This window comes from Urocitellus parryii, chromosome 12 (genome assembly GCF_045843805.1).
Source record: "Urocitellus parryii isolate mUroPar1 chromosome 12, mUroPar1.hap1, whole genome shotgun sequence".
In the NCBI taxonomy this organism is placed as follows: Eukaryota; Metazoa; Chordata; class Mammalia; order Rodentia; family Sciuridae; genus Urocitellus; species Urocitellus parryii.
Window position 1 is genome coordinate 10,193,620 of NC_135542.1, and position 16,869 is coordinate 10,210,488.

The window sequence follows — 16,869 nt, forward strand, 5'->3', positions numbered from 1 at the left end:
ATGAGCCTAGGGGCCCTTACCCACTGAGCCCCATCCCCAGCCCCTTTTTTTTTTAAGAGAGAGTGAGAGAGGAGAGAGAGAGAGAGAGAGAATTTTTAATAATTATTTTTTAGTTCTCGGTGGACACAACATCTTTGTTGGTATGTGGTGCTGAGGATCGAACCCGGGCCGCACGCATGCCAGATGAGTGTGCTACCGACTGAGCCACATTCCCAGCCCCCCAGCCCTTTTTTATATTTTATTTAGAGTCAGGGTCTCGCTAAGTTGCTCAGGGCCTCACTAAGTTGCTGAGGCTGGCCTTGAACTTGTGATCCTTCCACCTCAGCCTCCCAAGCCACTGATGGGCTCCTCTGCACCTGGCAGACAGATCATTCTTCACTGAAGGGGACTGAAGAGGCAGGACTACTAAGTGCAGCATGTCACCATTGATTGGCAACTGGACAGGGAACTGCAATGGCATCTGGGGATCACTGTGGATGATTAAAACTGAGTAGGTCAGGTAGTATTCTTGTATCAGCATTAGCTTTCTCAGGTCAGGTATAGCAGGTAATGTGGAAGACAGTATTCACTCTCCTAAAAGACACCTGCTGATAAGGCCATGTGCAAAGGAACAATAAAACATCATAGAGATTCCTCAAAAAATTAAAAATAGAATTATCACATAATCTGCAGATCCTCTTTGGGGATTGCTATGGCTTGGGTAAGTGTCCCCCAAAGGCTTGGTTCCAAGCCTGTGGCCTTACTGGGAGGTGGTACCAAGTGGGAGGTCTCCTGCTCCTTAGGGGTGTGCCTGGGACCCTAGCCCCTTCCTCTTTCATTCCTGGCCACGAGATGAATGTGCTTCCTCTACTAGGTGCTCACACCAAATATACTGCCTGGCCACAAGCCCAAAAGCAATGAGGACAATCAACCATGGACTGAAATCTCCAAATCTATGAGCCAAAGTAAGCCTTTCTTCTTCTTAAGTTGATTATCCCTGGCACTTTGTTATAGTAAGAGAAAGCTGACACAATTATGTATCTAAAAGAATGGAAAACAGGATCTCTAAGAGACATTAGCCCATCCGTATTCATTGTTTAAGTAGCCAAGAGATAGAAGAACGCAAATGGCCATTGACAGGTGAGTGGATAAAGAAAGGTCCAAAGCACCAGATCAGCCACCCATGGACTGAAACTTCTGAAACCAGGAGCCAAAATAAATCTTTTCTCCTCTAAGTTGTTCTTGTTAGGTATTTTGTTCACAGTGACACAGAAAAACTACAGAGATGTAGAGAGAAGAGAAAGGAGGAAGAGGAGGAAGAGGAGAGAAGCAGCAGCTATCAGGCCAGACCGCAGGGGTGGGTGCACAGGCATCCGCTTTGTGCGCTCGCTGAACACGAAGCGGGAGTTTATTGTATGTCTACTTTGCTTGTTTGTTTGTTTGAGAATTCATGTTTATGGAATAACTGCTGTGATACAACCTGGAATTTGTGAATTCCAAAATAAATAAAATTTCACTTTTGGAACATTTGATCTGTTACTTCTTAACACCAACAAACTTGGTAATAGCCTGATGCTGACTGACAATGGGTTGACAATTCTTCCCCGACCTGCGCTTCAGTCTGCTTAACAACAAGTCCTTCACTGCTTTTGTCATTTGCTCAGGGGGTGGCCTATTGCCCTCCTTTCTGTACAGTCTGGGCAAACCAAATGGTGACAATGAAGTGTCAATGAAGTGGTCCCCACAGCTGGAGAGACAGTTTTCAAATGGAGAGTTAGGCGATCCCAGGGCTTTTGCACACATTTATCCCAACCCAGCTCCATGAAGTGAAGCACCTGTGCAGTGAGCTGCCCTTCCTGCTGTTCAGCGGCCACCAGGTGCTGTGACTCCGCTTCGTCCACCATTCTCAGAATTAGGCTCAGAAACTTTGGGTGAGGGCCCGTGCACGTGCTGTAAGTATACGTCGTTAAAGATGAGTCTGCAAAAGCCAAAACAACTATTATGTTTTGGCATTATGTAAAAATGTGGATGTGTAACCGATGTGATTCTGCAATCTTTGTAATGTTTTGAATAACCAATTAAAAAAAGAATTGTAATGTAAAAAAATTATGAATGTAATGCACTCCACTATTGTCATGTATGTAAGAAATAATAAAAAATAAATAAATAAATAATTTTTTAAAAAAAGACTAGTAAAACTGACAAACATCTGCAAGCAGAGTCAAGTTTAAAAGGATGTGAACCACCACACCAGGAACAAACAAAGGAACGCAGCAGACTGAACAACAAAATCCAAAGTCAAGGCACAACGGACTTAGTGACAAAGGATATGCTTTTAGGAACAGCTAATGAAACATTCAAGAAGAATAGAAAATCTGACGAGCTCCTAAAGACAGCTGAAACACCCTGTAAACACAAAGATTCCATTTTAGCAGGGGAATGCCACCAAACATTCAAGGAATACAAACTCCTCCAGGGGTGGGGAAGACTATGTGAGGGAGTCTGAGGAATGCATGATTCTTCAACACTGAAAAAAGATGTCAAGGTAACTTATCATGTTAGTAGAGAAAGACAAAGATGCAGATTTTACTACTGTTTAAGAAAACTTATTTTACTAAGATATAAGAAGACCCATTCCATTGTATCTGTAGTCATTTTTATTGCGCTACACCATCAAAAAGCACACATGATATAAATAATGACATCAATAATAAGTTATGCAGCACTTGATAGCTTACAAATCCTTTTGTATCCATTTCCTACCTAATTCTAACCACTCTCAGGTGGCTACATTAACACACACACATATATGAGTCAGATCTCAAAGGGTGAAGTGACTTGACTCAAATCTCAGTTACTTTCATTCTTTTGTTGGTTCTCTATGACACCATGTATCAAATTAAAATAAAGATAGCCACATATAGGTAATACATAATGGGGAAAAGTCCAAAATTGTTAACTCAGTTTTCCAGTGATTCTCACATGCTCTTAGGACAAAGATACAAATGAAAAATTTGAACACCACAGTGGTGAATATTCTTAGCCATATCTATTTTTCCTTCTCAAACTTGTCATCTACAATTAAACACTGGTTTCCCCAACTCAAAAGCATGTCTGCCCCCAGGGCAGATGACGCAGCCTGTTTCCATCTTCCCAGTGGGCGGCTGGTCGTGGAGAATTGGGGAGCACTGCTCTCGAGGTTCATCTCTAATTCTCTGTGCATGGCCTCTGTGTGCCCTGGACTTTTGGGTTGCACTCGACACAACCTGACATGCCATTTCAGTGTCCCCTGCAAGGCTGCGAGGGAAAGATGGAGTGGTTCTTCTCCCTCGCCCTCTCCCTGAACACAGCCAAATATCCTGGATATTCCATACAAAACAAACACAAGAAGTTTCTAAAAAGGGAACAAGAATGGACTGGCTAGGGACCAGGAGCCCAAGGACACCACAGCAGTGAGCTCTTGGGACTCTTCACATCTCTTCTTTGCCAAATTGCATTGTGGAGAAGCTGGCAAACCAGGAATGCCAACAGGCATGGCTTTGATAAAGACCAAGAAAAGTCTACCCTTTCTAGCAAAAGGAGCAGCCCAGCAAGACAGAAGACTTTGAGGCCCTATTCTTAAAGTACACGGGAGACATCTGAAGCCCTATCCCCACCAACAGACTGAGTGGGAGCATGCCCTCCAGCCTCTCCACGCTTTAACAAGCTCCCCAACCCTCCGTCCCACTCTGGGGTGGTGATGGGAAAGGTCAAGGGGACATGTTTTCTGTCCATCCTCACACTTGCAGTCTCAGTGGAGACCACATGGAGAGACAAGGCTTCCATCTCTACCCCAGGACAAGATGCCTCTCCTTGTCCTTGCTGGTGTCAGTGGGCCTAGTGAAGTCAGGACTTAGGCCAGCGCCCAGCAGTGAGGAGCTCACCCCACCCCGCCCCACAGGGGACAGACCTAAGCATCCATGGCCTCCCCAAATCCCGATTTGAGTGGAAAAATTGTCCACAGATGCCAACACAAAGAGATGACACAGGTGTTAGAATTGCCTGGCCCAGATTTTAGGGCTCAAATTAAAAAAAAAAAAAAGTTTCAAGAAAGAAAGTCAATAATAAAATGAAACTGAAAAAATACACTGAAATAAAATTCAGTGATAGGCTCTAAAGCACAATGGAAGAACCCTCTGTGGACTTGAAGAACAGAAAAACGTCCAATGTTAACAATAGACAGAATTACTGGGACTGAACTGTGCACTCCCCGCCGCCACAGTTCATTACACTGAGACCCCATCTCCAAGGTGACTGTATATGGACAGAGGCTCTCAGGAGGTAACCAAGGTTAAAAGAGGCCATATGTGGGGTCCTGGTCCAATAGTTTTGGCGGCCTTATGAGAGGAAGGGACGGCTTTCTCTCTCCACACACATGTACTGAGGTAAGGCTACATGAGCACACAGTGAAAAGGCCCCATCTTCAAACAAGGAAGAGAGCCCTCACAGGGAACCAAACCCTGCTGGGCCTTGCTTTTGAACTTCCAGCCGCCAGAACCACAATACATCTCTCATTTGGGCCAACCAGTCTATGGCCACTTGAGCAGACTGATTTTGGTACCCCAAAGTGGGATGCTACTAACAAATACCTAAAAATGTGGAGGTGGCTTTAGAACTGGGAGCTGGGTAGAGACTGGAAGAATTTTGAGGTACATCCTAGATGCATGGGATTTAAAGGCTGTGCTGGTGTGGCTCAATGGTTAGACGGTGATGGAACGTGTTAACAGAACTAGAGGAAAGATGATCCTTGTTATAAAGTTGCAAATAACTTATTTGAACTGTATGTTAGTGTTTTGTGGGAGGCAAAATTTGGGAGTGATGAAATTAGATATTTAGCAGATTCCTAAGCAAAGTATTGAAGGTACAGCTTAAGTCCTTGCTGCTTCTAGGAAGAAGTAACAGGAAAGATGAATTGAAGAATGAAATGCTAAGCAAAAAGGAATCTGAACTTGAAAGTTTGCAAAATTGTATTCATACAGCAAAGAACGAGAAAGTTTGTTAGGAAGAAGTACCAAGGATGTGGCTGAACAACCACTTGACAGAATTCCTCTTGGTTTCAACAGGCAGACATCTTTAGCTGAAGCCTGAGGCAAGACTCCCTGCAGAGCCTTGGGGGTGCGGCCATCTGGCAGAGCTGCAGGGGCAGGACTGACACTTCAGTGGGTCCAGAGACAGTGCATTAAGCCAACAGAGGACTATCTTCAAGTCTAAGGATCTAATGGGGTTTGCCTTGCTAGGTTTAGGACTTGCTTGGAGTCCATTACCCATTCCCTCTTCCGTTTCTTCCCTTTGGTACAGAAATGGTGCCTCTATGCCCAGCCCACAGTTGTATTTTGGAAGCAGTAGCTTATTTGGTTTCATAGGTTCACAGCTGGGGAGGAATTTTGCCTGAGGATGAATCTCAAATCTCACTCATACCTGACTTAGGTGATATTTAGATTAAAGTTTGAATTTTAGATTTTAAGGTTGACAGAATGAGTTAAAATTTGGGGTGTATTTTTCATTCATGGACAAGAACTCTGTGTGTGTGTGTGGGGGGGGTGCTATAGACTAAGCTGTGTCTTCCCTAGAATCCATTTGTTAAAGTCCTTACTCCCAGCGTGACTGTAATTGGAGAGGGCTTTGGGAGGTAATTATGACTAGGTGAGGACCTAAATATGGGGTCCTAACCTAAGGGAACTGGAAGCCTTATAAGAAGAGGAAGAGACTCTCTCTCCCAGTCCACGCACTGAAGAAAGTTCATGTAAAGACAGAACACAGAGGCATCCACCTTTAAGCTAGAAAGAGAACCCCAGCTAGCAGCAGAGTCACATGGCACCCTGATCGAGACTCCCCAACATGCAAAACTGCAGGAAATAAACTTCTTGAGCCGCCCAGTTGGCGGAGTTTTGTTATGGCAGACTGAGGCAAAAATATATTTAAAAAGGAAAAAGAAAAAGAACTGAGCTCAGAACTCTGAAACTGTGGGATTGCAACCAAAGATCTAATAGTTCTGTTATCAAGAGACCAGAAAAGAGAAGAGGCGGGGCAGTGGTCTGAAAATGTATTCTGAAGAAATGATGGCTGAAAATTTTTTGCAAAAAACATAAACATACACATTAAAGCAGCACAACAAACTCCAAAGGTCCACTCAAAAAAACCACACCAAAACCACAACACGATGAAGCTTCTAGAAATTAAAGACACTGGTCTCAAAATGTTTTCAATAATAACCTTCAAAATTTCAATTAAATGTTTTACACAAAGATGTCATTTGGCTCTAATCAAGAGAAAAACAGTAAAGGACAAGTATTTCATAGTCTTCTCAAGTTTTCACAATCTAATATGCAATGTCAGTGCAAGTTTACAATTAAGCTTTACTACGGTATAAAAAAAAATCTAAGGTACACACTACCAACAACTGAGGTAAATCTTCATAAACAAACATTCTCAGGTAACTCAGATATGTTAAAACAGACTGAACACATCAAAGGTCTCTTCTGTTCTCTCCCTTTCGAGCTATAGGCCATGATTCTTGGAGTGAACTTGATTCTCAGTAGGGGACATCTCAATAAGTAAGGTCTAAAGGACAGATGGAGCTGCAGGGCCCCCAGGCCAGAATTCCTTAGTTTCAGGGTAAAGGTGCCCTCACAGAAACTCTGGGACCTACCAACAAGCAGGGGCAATGGTGTTCCTGGCTGTGAACACTTAGTTGAGCCGTTGTCTCCATCAGTACTGCTTGGGCTCTACCCCAGGTCTTTCTCTCTTTTTTTCCATCTCCCTTCTTTGTATCCTTGAACTTCAGGCTGAAGGACAACTTCTGTTCCTCCACCATCCTGACCCTGGACAAACTGTGAATTCCCATCTCTAATTTCTACCCCTGCAGCTCACCACTGATCTCTTTAGCCTTATGAGACAACCCAGCCAGATGCCCCCTTTCCCCGTGGCATACCCTATTTCTCCCTCAAGGATCTGGTAGTTTACATACACGAGAAATATAATAAATTTCCTCTTTCCCCAGGGGAAGTCACAGTGCCCTCCATTAGGACACCTTAAAACATGTAAAACCTCTCTTTAGCAGTCTAGGTAAGCTACAGCCACATCAACGACGACTTTTTTATTCTTTATGGTCCTCACAGCATGTCTGGTAAACCCAGTAAATACACCCTTATGTGCATTCACCCAGTATGGATCCTCTCTGTTGGCCAAAGGCTGGATGCTCATTAAGGGCCACTGCGTGTTCCTTGGTTTTCCCTCCCCCGTGTGTTTTTTGGTGCTGAGAAAGGGAGGAACTCTGGCTGAAGGCCTTCCCACAGGCCTGGCACTTGTAGGGTCGTTCTCCAGTGTGTGTTTTCTGATGTTTTGTGAGAGATGAGCTCTGGCTGAAGGCCTTCCCGCAGTCCTTACACTTGTAGGGTTTCTCTCCAGTGTGTGTCCTCTGATGACGAATGAGCGCTGAGCGGTCACTGAAGGCTTTGGCGCAGTCGGTGCATTTGTAGGGCTTCTCCCCAGTGTGAGTCCTCTGGTGCTGGGTCAGGGCAGAACAGTAGCCAAAGGCCTTGCCGCACTGGCTGCACTCATAGGGCCTCTCCCCGGTGTGAGTCCTCTGGTGCTGGATCAGGCCTGAACGGTCACTGAAGGCCTTGCCGCACTCGTTGCACTTGTAGGGCTTTTCCCCTGTGTGGATGACCTGGTGCTGGGTGAGGAAGGTGCTCTGACTAAAGGCCTTGCCACACTGGCTGCACTCGTAGGGCCTCTCCCCAGTGTGGATGCGCTGGTGCTGGGTGAGATAGGAGCTCTGGTTGAAGGCCTTGCCGCACTCACTGCACTCATAGGGCCTCTCCCCGGTGTGGATGATGTGATGGCGGATGAGGGCGGAGCGGTGGCTGAAGGCCTTCCCACACTCATGGCAGGCGTAGGGCTTCTCTCCAGTGTGGACTCTCTGGTGCAGAGTGAGGTGAATGCTCTGGCTGAAGGCTTTGCCACAGTCCTTACACTCGTAAGGCTTTTCTCCCGTGTGAATTCTCTGATGCAGGACAAAAGCCGAGTAGTAACTGAAGGCTTTGTCACACTCGTCGCACTTCCACGGTTTCTTCCCTGCACACATCCTCTCATGCTTGATTATATTTGAATTTTGTTTCAAGTTCTTTTTAAACGAATCAAAGTTATGAAGTCTCTCTCCTTGTTGTTGGACCAGTAATGACCGCCGGCTCAGATTTCTTCTAAATTCATCACACTGGTAACTTCTCTCCCCAGAAAGTATCTTCTGGGTGGCGACTTCTTGAATTGAATGTTTCTCGTGATTCTCCTGCTGACTCTCTAAAGAGTCTTCACATTCACTAGAACCTTCCTTTGGAAATCTTTCTATTAACACTCCAGGGACTGATTCCTCTGCAGCAAAGTCCTTCTCTGGAGTTAGTTCCTTGCTTTCTGGTATCGTCTCCCAGTCTGAAAGAAGTAAAATTATATAGGCATCATTTCCTATTCTGAGAAAAATACCTGCTATGGTCAAAAAATAATAAAACCAACAAACAATGCTTTCAGGAAACAAATGAACTTCAAAGCTCTAAAAGAAGCCTTCCGATCTCGAGGACAGGAGGAACAGGTGGCTGGGAAAGAAGAGGAGAGGTAGGGGATGGGAGGAGAGGTAGGGGATGGGAGGGAGAGAGGGAGCCACAAAAGAGCAGGGTGTGGAGAGGAGGTCAAAGCCCCTGTGCTCAGATTGGCCCCTGACCTGTCGGGTTACGTGCCCCAAGGTCCTGGGCTTCCAAGTAAGAGTAAAATCTTCACTGTTGAAAATGTTTAAAGCCTTCCAGGCTTAGGTGGTGCTACTCTTTAGATATGCTGTGAGGGTCCCCAAGGGTTCACATGCTGGAAGCCTGGTTCCCAACACAGCAGTGTTGAGGTGGTGGAACGCCTAAGAGGTGGGGCCTGATGGAAGGTAAACAGATCACAGGCACCTCCCTCAAAAGGGGATTAATGCTGGTATCAGGAATTCACGTATAACTGCCGGTGCTGGTTGTTATAAAGTGAAGCACAAGCTTTGATCCTTTCCATCTCTCTACCATGTTATAATGCAGCCAAGGGGGCCCTTGCCAGGGTGGAGCATACGTTAATGCCATGCTCTCAAATCTCTAGAACTATGAACTAAAAGAACCACATTTCTTTATAAAGTACCCAGCCTCAGGTACTTTGTTGTGGTAACACAAAATGAACTAATATGGATGGTTTTTACTATCCATCCATGTTTCTAAATGAAATCAATCAATGCAACACAATATTATTAACTTCATATTATACTCAGGGAAATGCTTGGTATTTTAAAGAATAAATGGAAGAAAAAGTTTAGACAAATGGACTTTAAGCTAAGCAAAGTGGAAAAATTTAAACCCCAAATATCTGTGGAAAACATATGTGGAGTGGAGGATGCTGAGGAACTTTCTTAGTGGTATTAAAGATTCAAGCTGGAGAATAGAGAAGGCAAATAATTTAGGCAGGTGGACTAACAAAGGCCTTGAAAATGGGTAGAGGAATACAGCACTGGCACGGTAAGTAATCCGCTTGGGAAATCTAGCAATGATATGCTTCCTCAAGTACATAGGATAAGATTAAAGAAACTACAATTAGCTGATAGGCTATTGCAATGATCTAGTTTGAGAGCGATAATAGGGTTAAATCCATGACATCTTAAAAAAAAGTCACCAGTATATAATCAGTGACATTCACTTGGGATTGGGGGTTCAGTTCAGTTGCAGAGTGCTTGCCTAGCAGGTGCAAGGCCCTGGGTTCAATCCTCAGCACCAGAAGGCAGGACAGGGAGCAAGAGTGTTCACTTGCTTAGCATACAGCCAACTCCTAAACATTTTTATTTTTAGTACTGGGGATTGAACTAGGAGTTTTTAACCATGCAGTCACATCCCCAGCCCTTTTTAATTTAATATTTTATTTAAAGACAAAATAACTAAAAAGAACAAATAATTTAAAAAAATATGGGAAAAAAATAGAGACAGGGTCTCACTAAGTTGCTTTGAACTTGCAATCCACCTGCCTCAGCCTCCGGAGCTGCTGGGATTATAAGCAAGCATCACTGTGCCCGGTTTGTTCTAAACATTTTTCTTGGATGACTTCATTTTCCCCTTGCCACAATCCTAGTTAAGTGCCATGACAACCTCCATTTTACAGAGAGGATAAATCACTTGTCAAAGATCACAGAGCACTGAGTAGCTACGATGGGCTTTGAACCCAGAAGACTGGTTCTGAAGTCTGCACTCCTGCCCACCATGTTAGGCTGCCTCTGCCTGGACAAGGGAAAGGCAAAGGAAAAGCCAGAGATCAATTTAGACATTGGCCTAGACTGAAAAAAAGCAGCAGCATCCTGCAGAAAAAATAAGTACGAAGAATCCTGACTTAGAGCCTCTCCAAGCAAATTCAAGGAAGTTATTAGCAAACATTACAATCACCATATTTGGGGAAAATAATTAGTTTGAAAGGGTGAAAAAGATTTACTCAAATTTATTCAAATTCAGACTTTATCAACTGACCACCACCCTCAGAGCTGAGATGTGGCCCAGGAGAGGCCAGGACTCCACTTGAGCACCTCCGTGGGTGGAGGGAAACTCGATGGCTCTTCCACAGGCCTTTCCACAACCATCTGTGTTTTATTTCCACTGTTCCCAACGCTCACTCACCTGGACTGTCTGCTTTTGAGACTTCTCTCTCCAGCTCCTCCCTACACTCCAACTGAGAGATCACATCAGGCTTGGAAATTGGAAGTCCTGTTCACGGGAAAGGAAGGGGAGTCTGGTGAGGAGGCCAGCTTAGCTCCTTGGTCTTCAGGGAAGACAGCACAAGAGGGGGAGGTCAGCTCTCACTTCCTCCCTGCAGTGCTCAGAAGGTCGAGAGACTGAGAAGGGGGTTAAGTTTGGAACAATCCAGTCACTTGTTTTTTATCTTAAGAGTAGTTTTCACTAGAACTCTGTCCTGACATCCTTGGTCAAGGAGCAGAGGAGGATGCTACAGGTCCAGATGATGAAGGTGCCCATTTCTAACTCTGGGAGAGTTAGAACTATATCCTGAAACAAAATGAAAACAAAAAACCAAAAAGACAGGCCTTATAGAAAGTAAGAAGCTCCTAGGAACCAAGGAAGCCCAAGCACTAGAGTTAAATGCAAAAGGGGCTGGGAGGCCCTCCTTACCCAGCAGGACCAGATTGCGATGCTTTTCAGGCCTATCTCCTGAAGGAGTGTTCAGCTGTCCCCACTGGTGGAGAGCCTCAGCCACATCCCTGATCATCAACGATCCCTAAAAAAACAAACACATTGGTGCTTACCAGTGGGCCTCCTTCCAGAAGCTTCTGGGAAGGACCCAAACTGACAGCACAGGAGGAGGAGACAGGAAAGCTAGGAAGGCGAGAAAAACGATTCTGCCACACCTTCCAACACCAAGGTCCTCAGGCACGCATGCAGTCCACAGAATCACTGTCTCCATCATATACCAGACCTCGTGTCACCTACAGGCAGGAAGGAGAGCACCTTCAGTGTGAAACCTGAGGGACAGAGTTCTTAGTTCCCTATCATTGAGTTAAATTAAGAACTGGAGAATTCCTTACTATTAGGGTAAGGGAAGAAAACGTAATTATGAATTAAATATTTTATTTATAGTATGGCTTTTTAAATACAAGAAGTTCACAAACTATTTTCTCTCTAGTTTTTAGAATAAACTCAGTCCAATTGAAGATGTTTGCTTCATGTGCCACAAATATGGATGTACTCAAGCTCAAATTATTATGGAAGTCCCCATGGTGGTCTTGTCATTGCCCACAGGGCCTGATGGCCAGGCCCCTTGCTCTCTATCTCCTCATGCTCTTCTATCGCTCTCTGTGCTCCAGCTGAACGCCACCTTTCAGCTTTCTAAAATGTGTGCCAGTCCCTATTAACCCTCCCTGATGCTTCCTGTTCTGAATGTTCTCTCCTCTCCACCATCTTTTCAGCTACTTGAATCCCAACATTTCAGATCTCAGCTCAGGGTCACCTCATCAAGGAAGCCTTCTCCTCTCTGGCTATAGCACCATGCTCCTTCCTTTCTTTTGGGTACACGTGCTGAAGGGACTTTGTGATTAACGTCTGTCTGGCCCACTAGACGTAAGCTCCACAGAGCAGAGGCTAGGTCTGGTTTTGCTTATCAAAACAGCCCTAGGACCTGTCACAGAACAGGAACTCCAAAAACATTTGTTGAAGAGTTGAATGAAGGGAGAAACAAATGAATAAGAATTAGCAGAAACAAGTTTAAAAAGGGTACTCTATAAAAATGTGCATAGGAACAAAGGAGGGAAGGGAACAGAAGTATATCTAACACTGAAAACGCTGCAGAAATGTTTACCCTAATCTTTATCTAGATGACAGGCACCAAGTTTAGTGTGTCTACTAAAGTGTGGGAAGAGGGAGCAAATAGGTAATATGCTCCTTTGAATCTGTTTATTGCTAATAAGACAAATGCCTAATCATTTTTGTAATCTAGAAAGGGAACTTCTATACAACTACACACACTAACCTGAGATACACTATAAGACAGACCAGCCCCTGGGTTGCTAGCAAAATAAGTCTTTCCCCGCTTTGAACTACCACTTTTGCCACAGGCCCCAGAACATAAACTGCCATTCACACCTTTCACAATGGATATACAGCCTGAGAAATGCGTGGTGAGGCAATCCCACACTGGCACAAACATCATAGAGGATAATTAAAGAACACTAAGACAACTGTGCCAACACTGGGGGACACAATCCTACAGAGCAGGCCTCAATATGTGGCCCGTTGCTGACTGAAACATCCTATGTGGCGTATGACTGCACCTGAACAGTTATATCTGTTTATATTCAGCATTCTAATGTGTATGACATAGCTCTCTCTCCAAAAACAACTGATAAAGCAATGAACAAAATGAAATAAAGTTAAAAGAATTACCTACTTTGAAAACCACTTGGCTAAAATAAACTCTTGTTGTGACACTTGAAGTATGAAGCACTACACTTTTTAAGGGAATATTACTCAGAAGTGATCAATACGAACAATATAATTTGTAGTTTTCTTCCTTCACAAACAATGCCAATGCTAACCTAGCTCCCCAAGAAAACATCCTCAAGCAAACTCCTTTAAGAGCATGTGCTAGGGCTCATAGGCAGCCCAACCAGACACTGCCTAGCAGATACTGCTGACCTCCTCACCCCATTCCTTCTGAAAGTGATCTACAAACTCAGAGATCAAAATCCGTACTGGCATTTTCTCCCACCATTGTGCATGGATCACGACCACCTGGATGCCCTGAGGCCAGACTTGATAGAGACAGGTTGTCCCAGGTTCTGTACTGAAGGGGCTGCAGATCTCCCAGTATCCTAGCCAGATTCTACAGAGGCACCTTCACTCATTGTCTCTCTTCAGTTATTACGTTTCATCTTTCTGTGTATGTTGGGTGGGGGCGGTGGATTTACTAGGGATTGAACTCAGGAGTGCTCTACCATTGAACTCTCCCCAAAGTCTTTTTTATTTTTTATTTTGAGACACCATCTCACTAAATTGCCCAGGCTGGCCTGGAACTTGGGATTATCCTGCTTCAGTCTCCCAAGTACCTGGGATTGCAGGCGTGCACCACTGCGCCTGGCTGAGCTGGGCTCATTTTGCTTTGTCTCTAAAAACCTCCATGGGCTTATCTGCCTTTGGAATCAAACTCAGCAGAGATTTTCTTGTGATCTGGCTATAATGCATCCACATTTCCTTTACCCCCACAGTGACAACTCTTGATGACCTCCAACTCTCTCATCACTTGATGTGTGGGTTTGTTTTGCCAAAGACATTTTTTTTCTTAGAATATTCCTATATTATTCTGCTCTTCAACTATGCACACTCTCTTGCTTTCTAAAGTGTAGCTTTTATTCCAAACCTTCTCCAAATACTGTAGATAACGGGAAAGTTCCAGGGCCAAGTTTGACTTGCAGCAGTCATTTCTACATTTAATGTGTGTGTGTGTGTGTGTGTGTGTGTGTGTGAGTGAGAGAGAGAGAGAGAGAGAGAGTGTCAACTGCATGGAGTACTGCATACATGACAAACGTTAAGGGCATTTGAGGGGCAAACCACTCCCCAGCACTAGGCATGTAAGTGGCAAACCGCTTATGCCATAGGCACAGCCCTGGGTGTGAGACCTTGTGTTGTAGTCCCTGCGCTTGCTCCATGGTCCACCCCTAGATTGGTAGCTGCAGGGACAGTTGGCCAGCAACTTCATTGGTGGCTGCCTGTCATCTGCTTAGCTGCTGCCTGAGTATATACACATGGTAACTGCACAATAAAATCAGACCTGCTTCCTGCTTGGTCTCCGGAGGTCTCTGCAGCCACACTCTCCTGTACCCTGTTCTGTGGACCTCCTCCTTGGACAAGAGAGAGCCCACGTGTGTGCATGTGTGTGTGTGTGTGTGTGTGTGTGTGTGTATTTTTTCCCTTCACACTGTTTATTTTACTTATTTATGTCTTACTCCTCAGGAAACTCCACAAGGTAGGGCAAGTGTGTGTTATTACCTTATATCTCACTGCAAGGCCAATTACACTACTGAGTGGCTAGCAGATGCCAACAAGCCCTTAGAGGAGAAGAAGCAGTACTGGGAAGGAAAATTTTGTGCAGGTCAGGAGCATTCCCCGTGAAGTTCATCACTCGTCCGTTCCAGGAGGAATTCAGAGGTCTAGGATTCAAAGTGGAGCAATTTCTTAACAATGGAAAACATAACCATGTTAAGAACAAAGGGAAAAAGAAGAAACCTAAACTTACCTGCGACCCAGGAGTCAGCAGTATATCAGTTACTCCATTTTCTTTTGGCTTTGCATTACTGGGAAGGTTTGAGTTCTCAGAAAATGACCCTAAAAGTGGAGAGAGAAGTCATGACAATTATTCTGGCCTTGCAGTGAAGTAGCAGAAACTGCCATGCAGCAGCTAATTCAATAAGAGTCAACACAGGGAACCAAAGGAGATCCCACAACACCCTGGACACAAACAACAGGGCCACTGCTGCCTCAAGATCCTACTGCCTTCTCTAATCTTAAGCTCCAGTAAACGCACCTGTGAGGAAGTGGACACTAAATACATATTTCTCTCTCTCATCTGTTGGGTTGTTAAAATAACACTCTCGGTCCTTGTACTGTTAATCCCTGCCTCAATCAGTGACAAGTCTCTGTTGTGTTCCAGGCTCAATGGATGAAGACTAAACTAATTCTTTTTGAACACTAGCTTTTCGGATACACTCCTGGCTGTCTTGGAAAAGCAATGGAACTCGAGGAAAAACAACGACAGAACAGGATTCTAGACTATCCGACAGCCTCGCTTTCCCCGTCTGTCAAGAGTCCGTCTCCTTTCTACTGCCTTGTAGGGCTGCTGCGAGAACAAAAGAAAGTCAAGACACACAGTGCAGTCGGATCTGCAGACCTGGGGACAGGAGACACCCTACACACCCGCAGGCAACCCAGGGAACCCGTCTCCCTGCTCCGCGTCACGAGGCCAGCGGGTGGGCAGCGGCGCTCCGGGGAGGACGTGATGCTTCCCCGTGCTCCCGCCTGCCCCAGCCGGGGGGCAGTCCTTCTCCGGTCCCTTGTCCCCAGCGGGCACCGCGCCCGCATCGCTCGATTCTCACCTCTGCCCTCCGGCTCCATGGCGACTGCCTCCCGCGGCCCACGTCGGGGGCAGGGTCGGGGGTCCGCCGCCCCCGCTCCAGGCCTCCCTCTGCCCTCCTTCCGGGCACGCGGACTCAGAAGGACCCGCTCTCAGCCCTCCTCCAGCCTGGGTCGGGCCTCTAGCCCGACACGGACGAAGCCGGAATCCGGCAGGTAAGAGCAGCTGGGCCAAGTGGCGCCGGCCAACCGCGAGGCGGAACTACAACTCCCAGCATGCTCCGCGGGCGCCGTGGCGTCGCGCTTCCCAGAGGGCCCCGCGCCTGCCGTCGCGCCCGGCGCCTCGCCCCTCGCAGCGTAGGAGCGCTCCCCAGGGGCTGTGGGTGGGATGCTGCGCGCGACAGGCCCCATCTCGCGTGGGACGTTGACAGCGAGCAGCTGTGGCTTGCAAGCGCGGTGCTTCTCATCCCCGCAGACTTCCCGTCTCCTGGCTGTGAGCCCTCCGAGGGGAAATGCCCGGAGGCTGCGTTAATTGGGACCGTTGTGTTGCAGCAGAGATTGCTTCAGTTTACTTCAAATAACCGGCGATGCTGGTCCACGCTGCCCTGCTTTATGAGGAGAAATGGAATATCAGTCCTGGAAAAACCCGGAAAGAGTTCCCAAGAACCACCAGTAACTGGGACCGCTGACCTCAGGGAGACCAGCCCGAAAATACGAGCTTCTAGACCCCCTCGAGCTCCCGGAGTCAGCGGATCTTCAGCGACTGCATGCTCTCTTTTATCATCCCGTAATTAAGTAGCCGGCCTGCTATCCAGATTTTCCTTCCTAAGGAGGAAAATCCGGTTTGCTTAGCTGATCTCTGTGTACAAGCACTGTGTTCAATGGTCCTTTCTCTAATAGAGTGCCATAACTTTTAGCTAGACTAAGCCTCCTCAGGGTAAATATTCCTGCCTTTTGCTGGGGACAGAGAGGAAAATTGTTTCTTAAGGAGATGAGTTTTTCTCCATGCTGGCTGGAGATGTCCTCGTGGACAGTGTGGACAAGGTTAACACCCTAGGAAAGGCACACCAACGAGATAGAAGGAATGAGCCCCAGACAGCTTGTTCAAATAGAACTTGAAAGAGGAAGTGAGGGGAAAGGGAAAAAAAACAAGGGGGAGAAATGAATTATAGTAGAGGGGGTAGAGAGAGAAGAGGGGAGGGGAGGGGAGGGGAGGGGGGATAGTAGA

The 16,869-nt window shown here is 45.9% G+C and overlaps 1 protein-coding gene across 3 annotated transcripts; it reads right to left on the reverse strand.

The window, feature by feature from the left end:
* Window positions 1–6,215: 6,215 nt before the first annotated feature.
* LOC113178651 (uncharacterized) lies at window positions 6,216–15,891 on the reverse strand. 3 transcript variants are annotated; one of them, XM_077791791.1, is made up of 6 exons: window positions 14,809–14,896; window positions 14,562–14,722; window positions 11,429–11,506; window positions 11,193–11,298; window positions 10,686–10,772; window positions 6,216–8,445 (listed from the first exon to the last, which is right to left on the reverse strand). In XM_077791791.1, exons 4-6 carry the CDS (start codon window positions 11,287–11,289, stop codon window positions 7,166–7,168), a joined length of 1,464 nt encoding a protein of 487 aa, XP_077647917.1. In that variant the 5' UTR covers window positions 11,290–11,298; window positions 11,429–11,506; window positions 14,562–14,722; window positions 14,809–14,896; the 3' UTR covers window positions 6,216–7,165. The 3 variants fall into 3 exon arrangements, with proteins under 3 accessions (XP_077647917.1, XP_077647915.1, XP_077647916.1); XM_077791789.1 differs by lacking the exons at window positions 11,429–11,506; window positions 14,562–14,722 and adding an exon at window positions 15,665–15,891 and having other exon boundaries at window positions 14,809–14,897; XM_077791790.1 differs by lacking the exon at window positions 11,429–11,506.
* Between the last annotated feature and the right edge of the window lie 978 nt (window positions 15,892–16,869).

Excerpts from the sequence above, each read along its gene's own strand:
- LOC113178651 (XM_077791789.1), bottom strand. Across the intron at positions 10,773-11,192 it reads TCGCAATCTGGTCCTGCTGG|GACTTCCAATTTCCAAGCCT; the intron begins GTAAGGAGGGCC and ends TCCCGTGAACAG. Across the intron at positions 8,446-10,685 it reads CTCAAAAGCAGACAGTCCAG|ACTGGGAGACGATACCAGAA; the intron begins GTGAGTGAGCGT and ends TACTTCTTTCAG.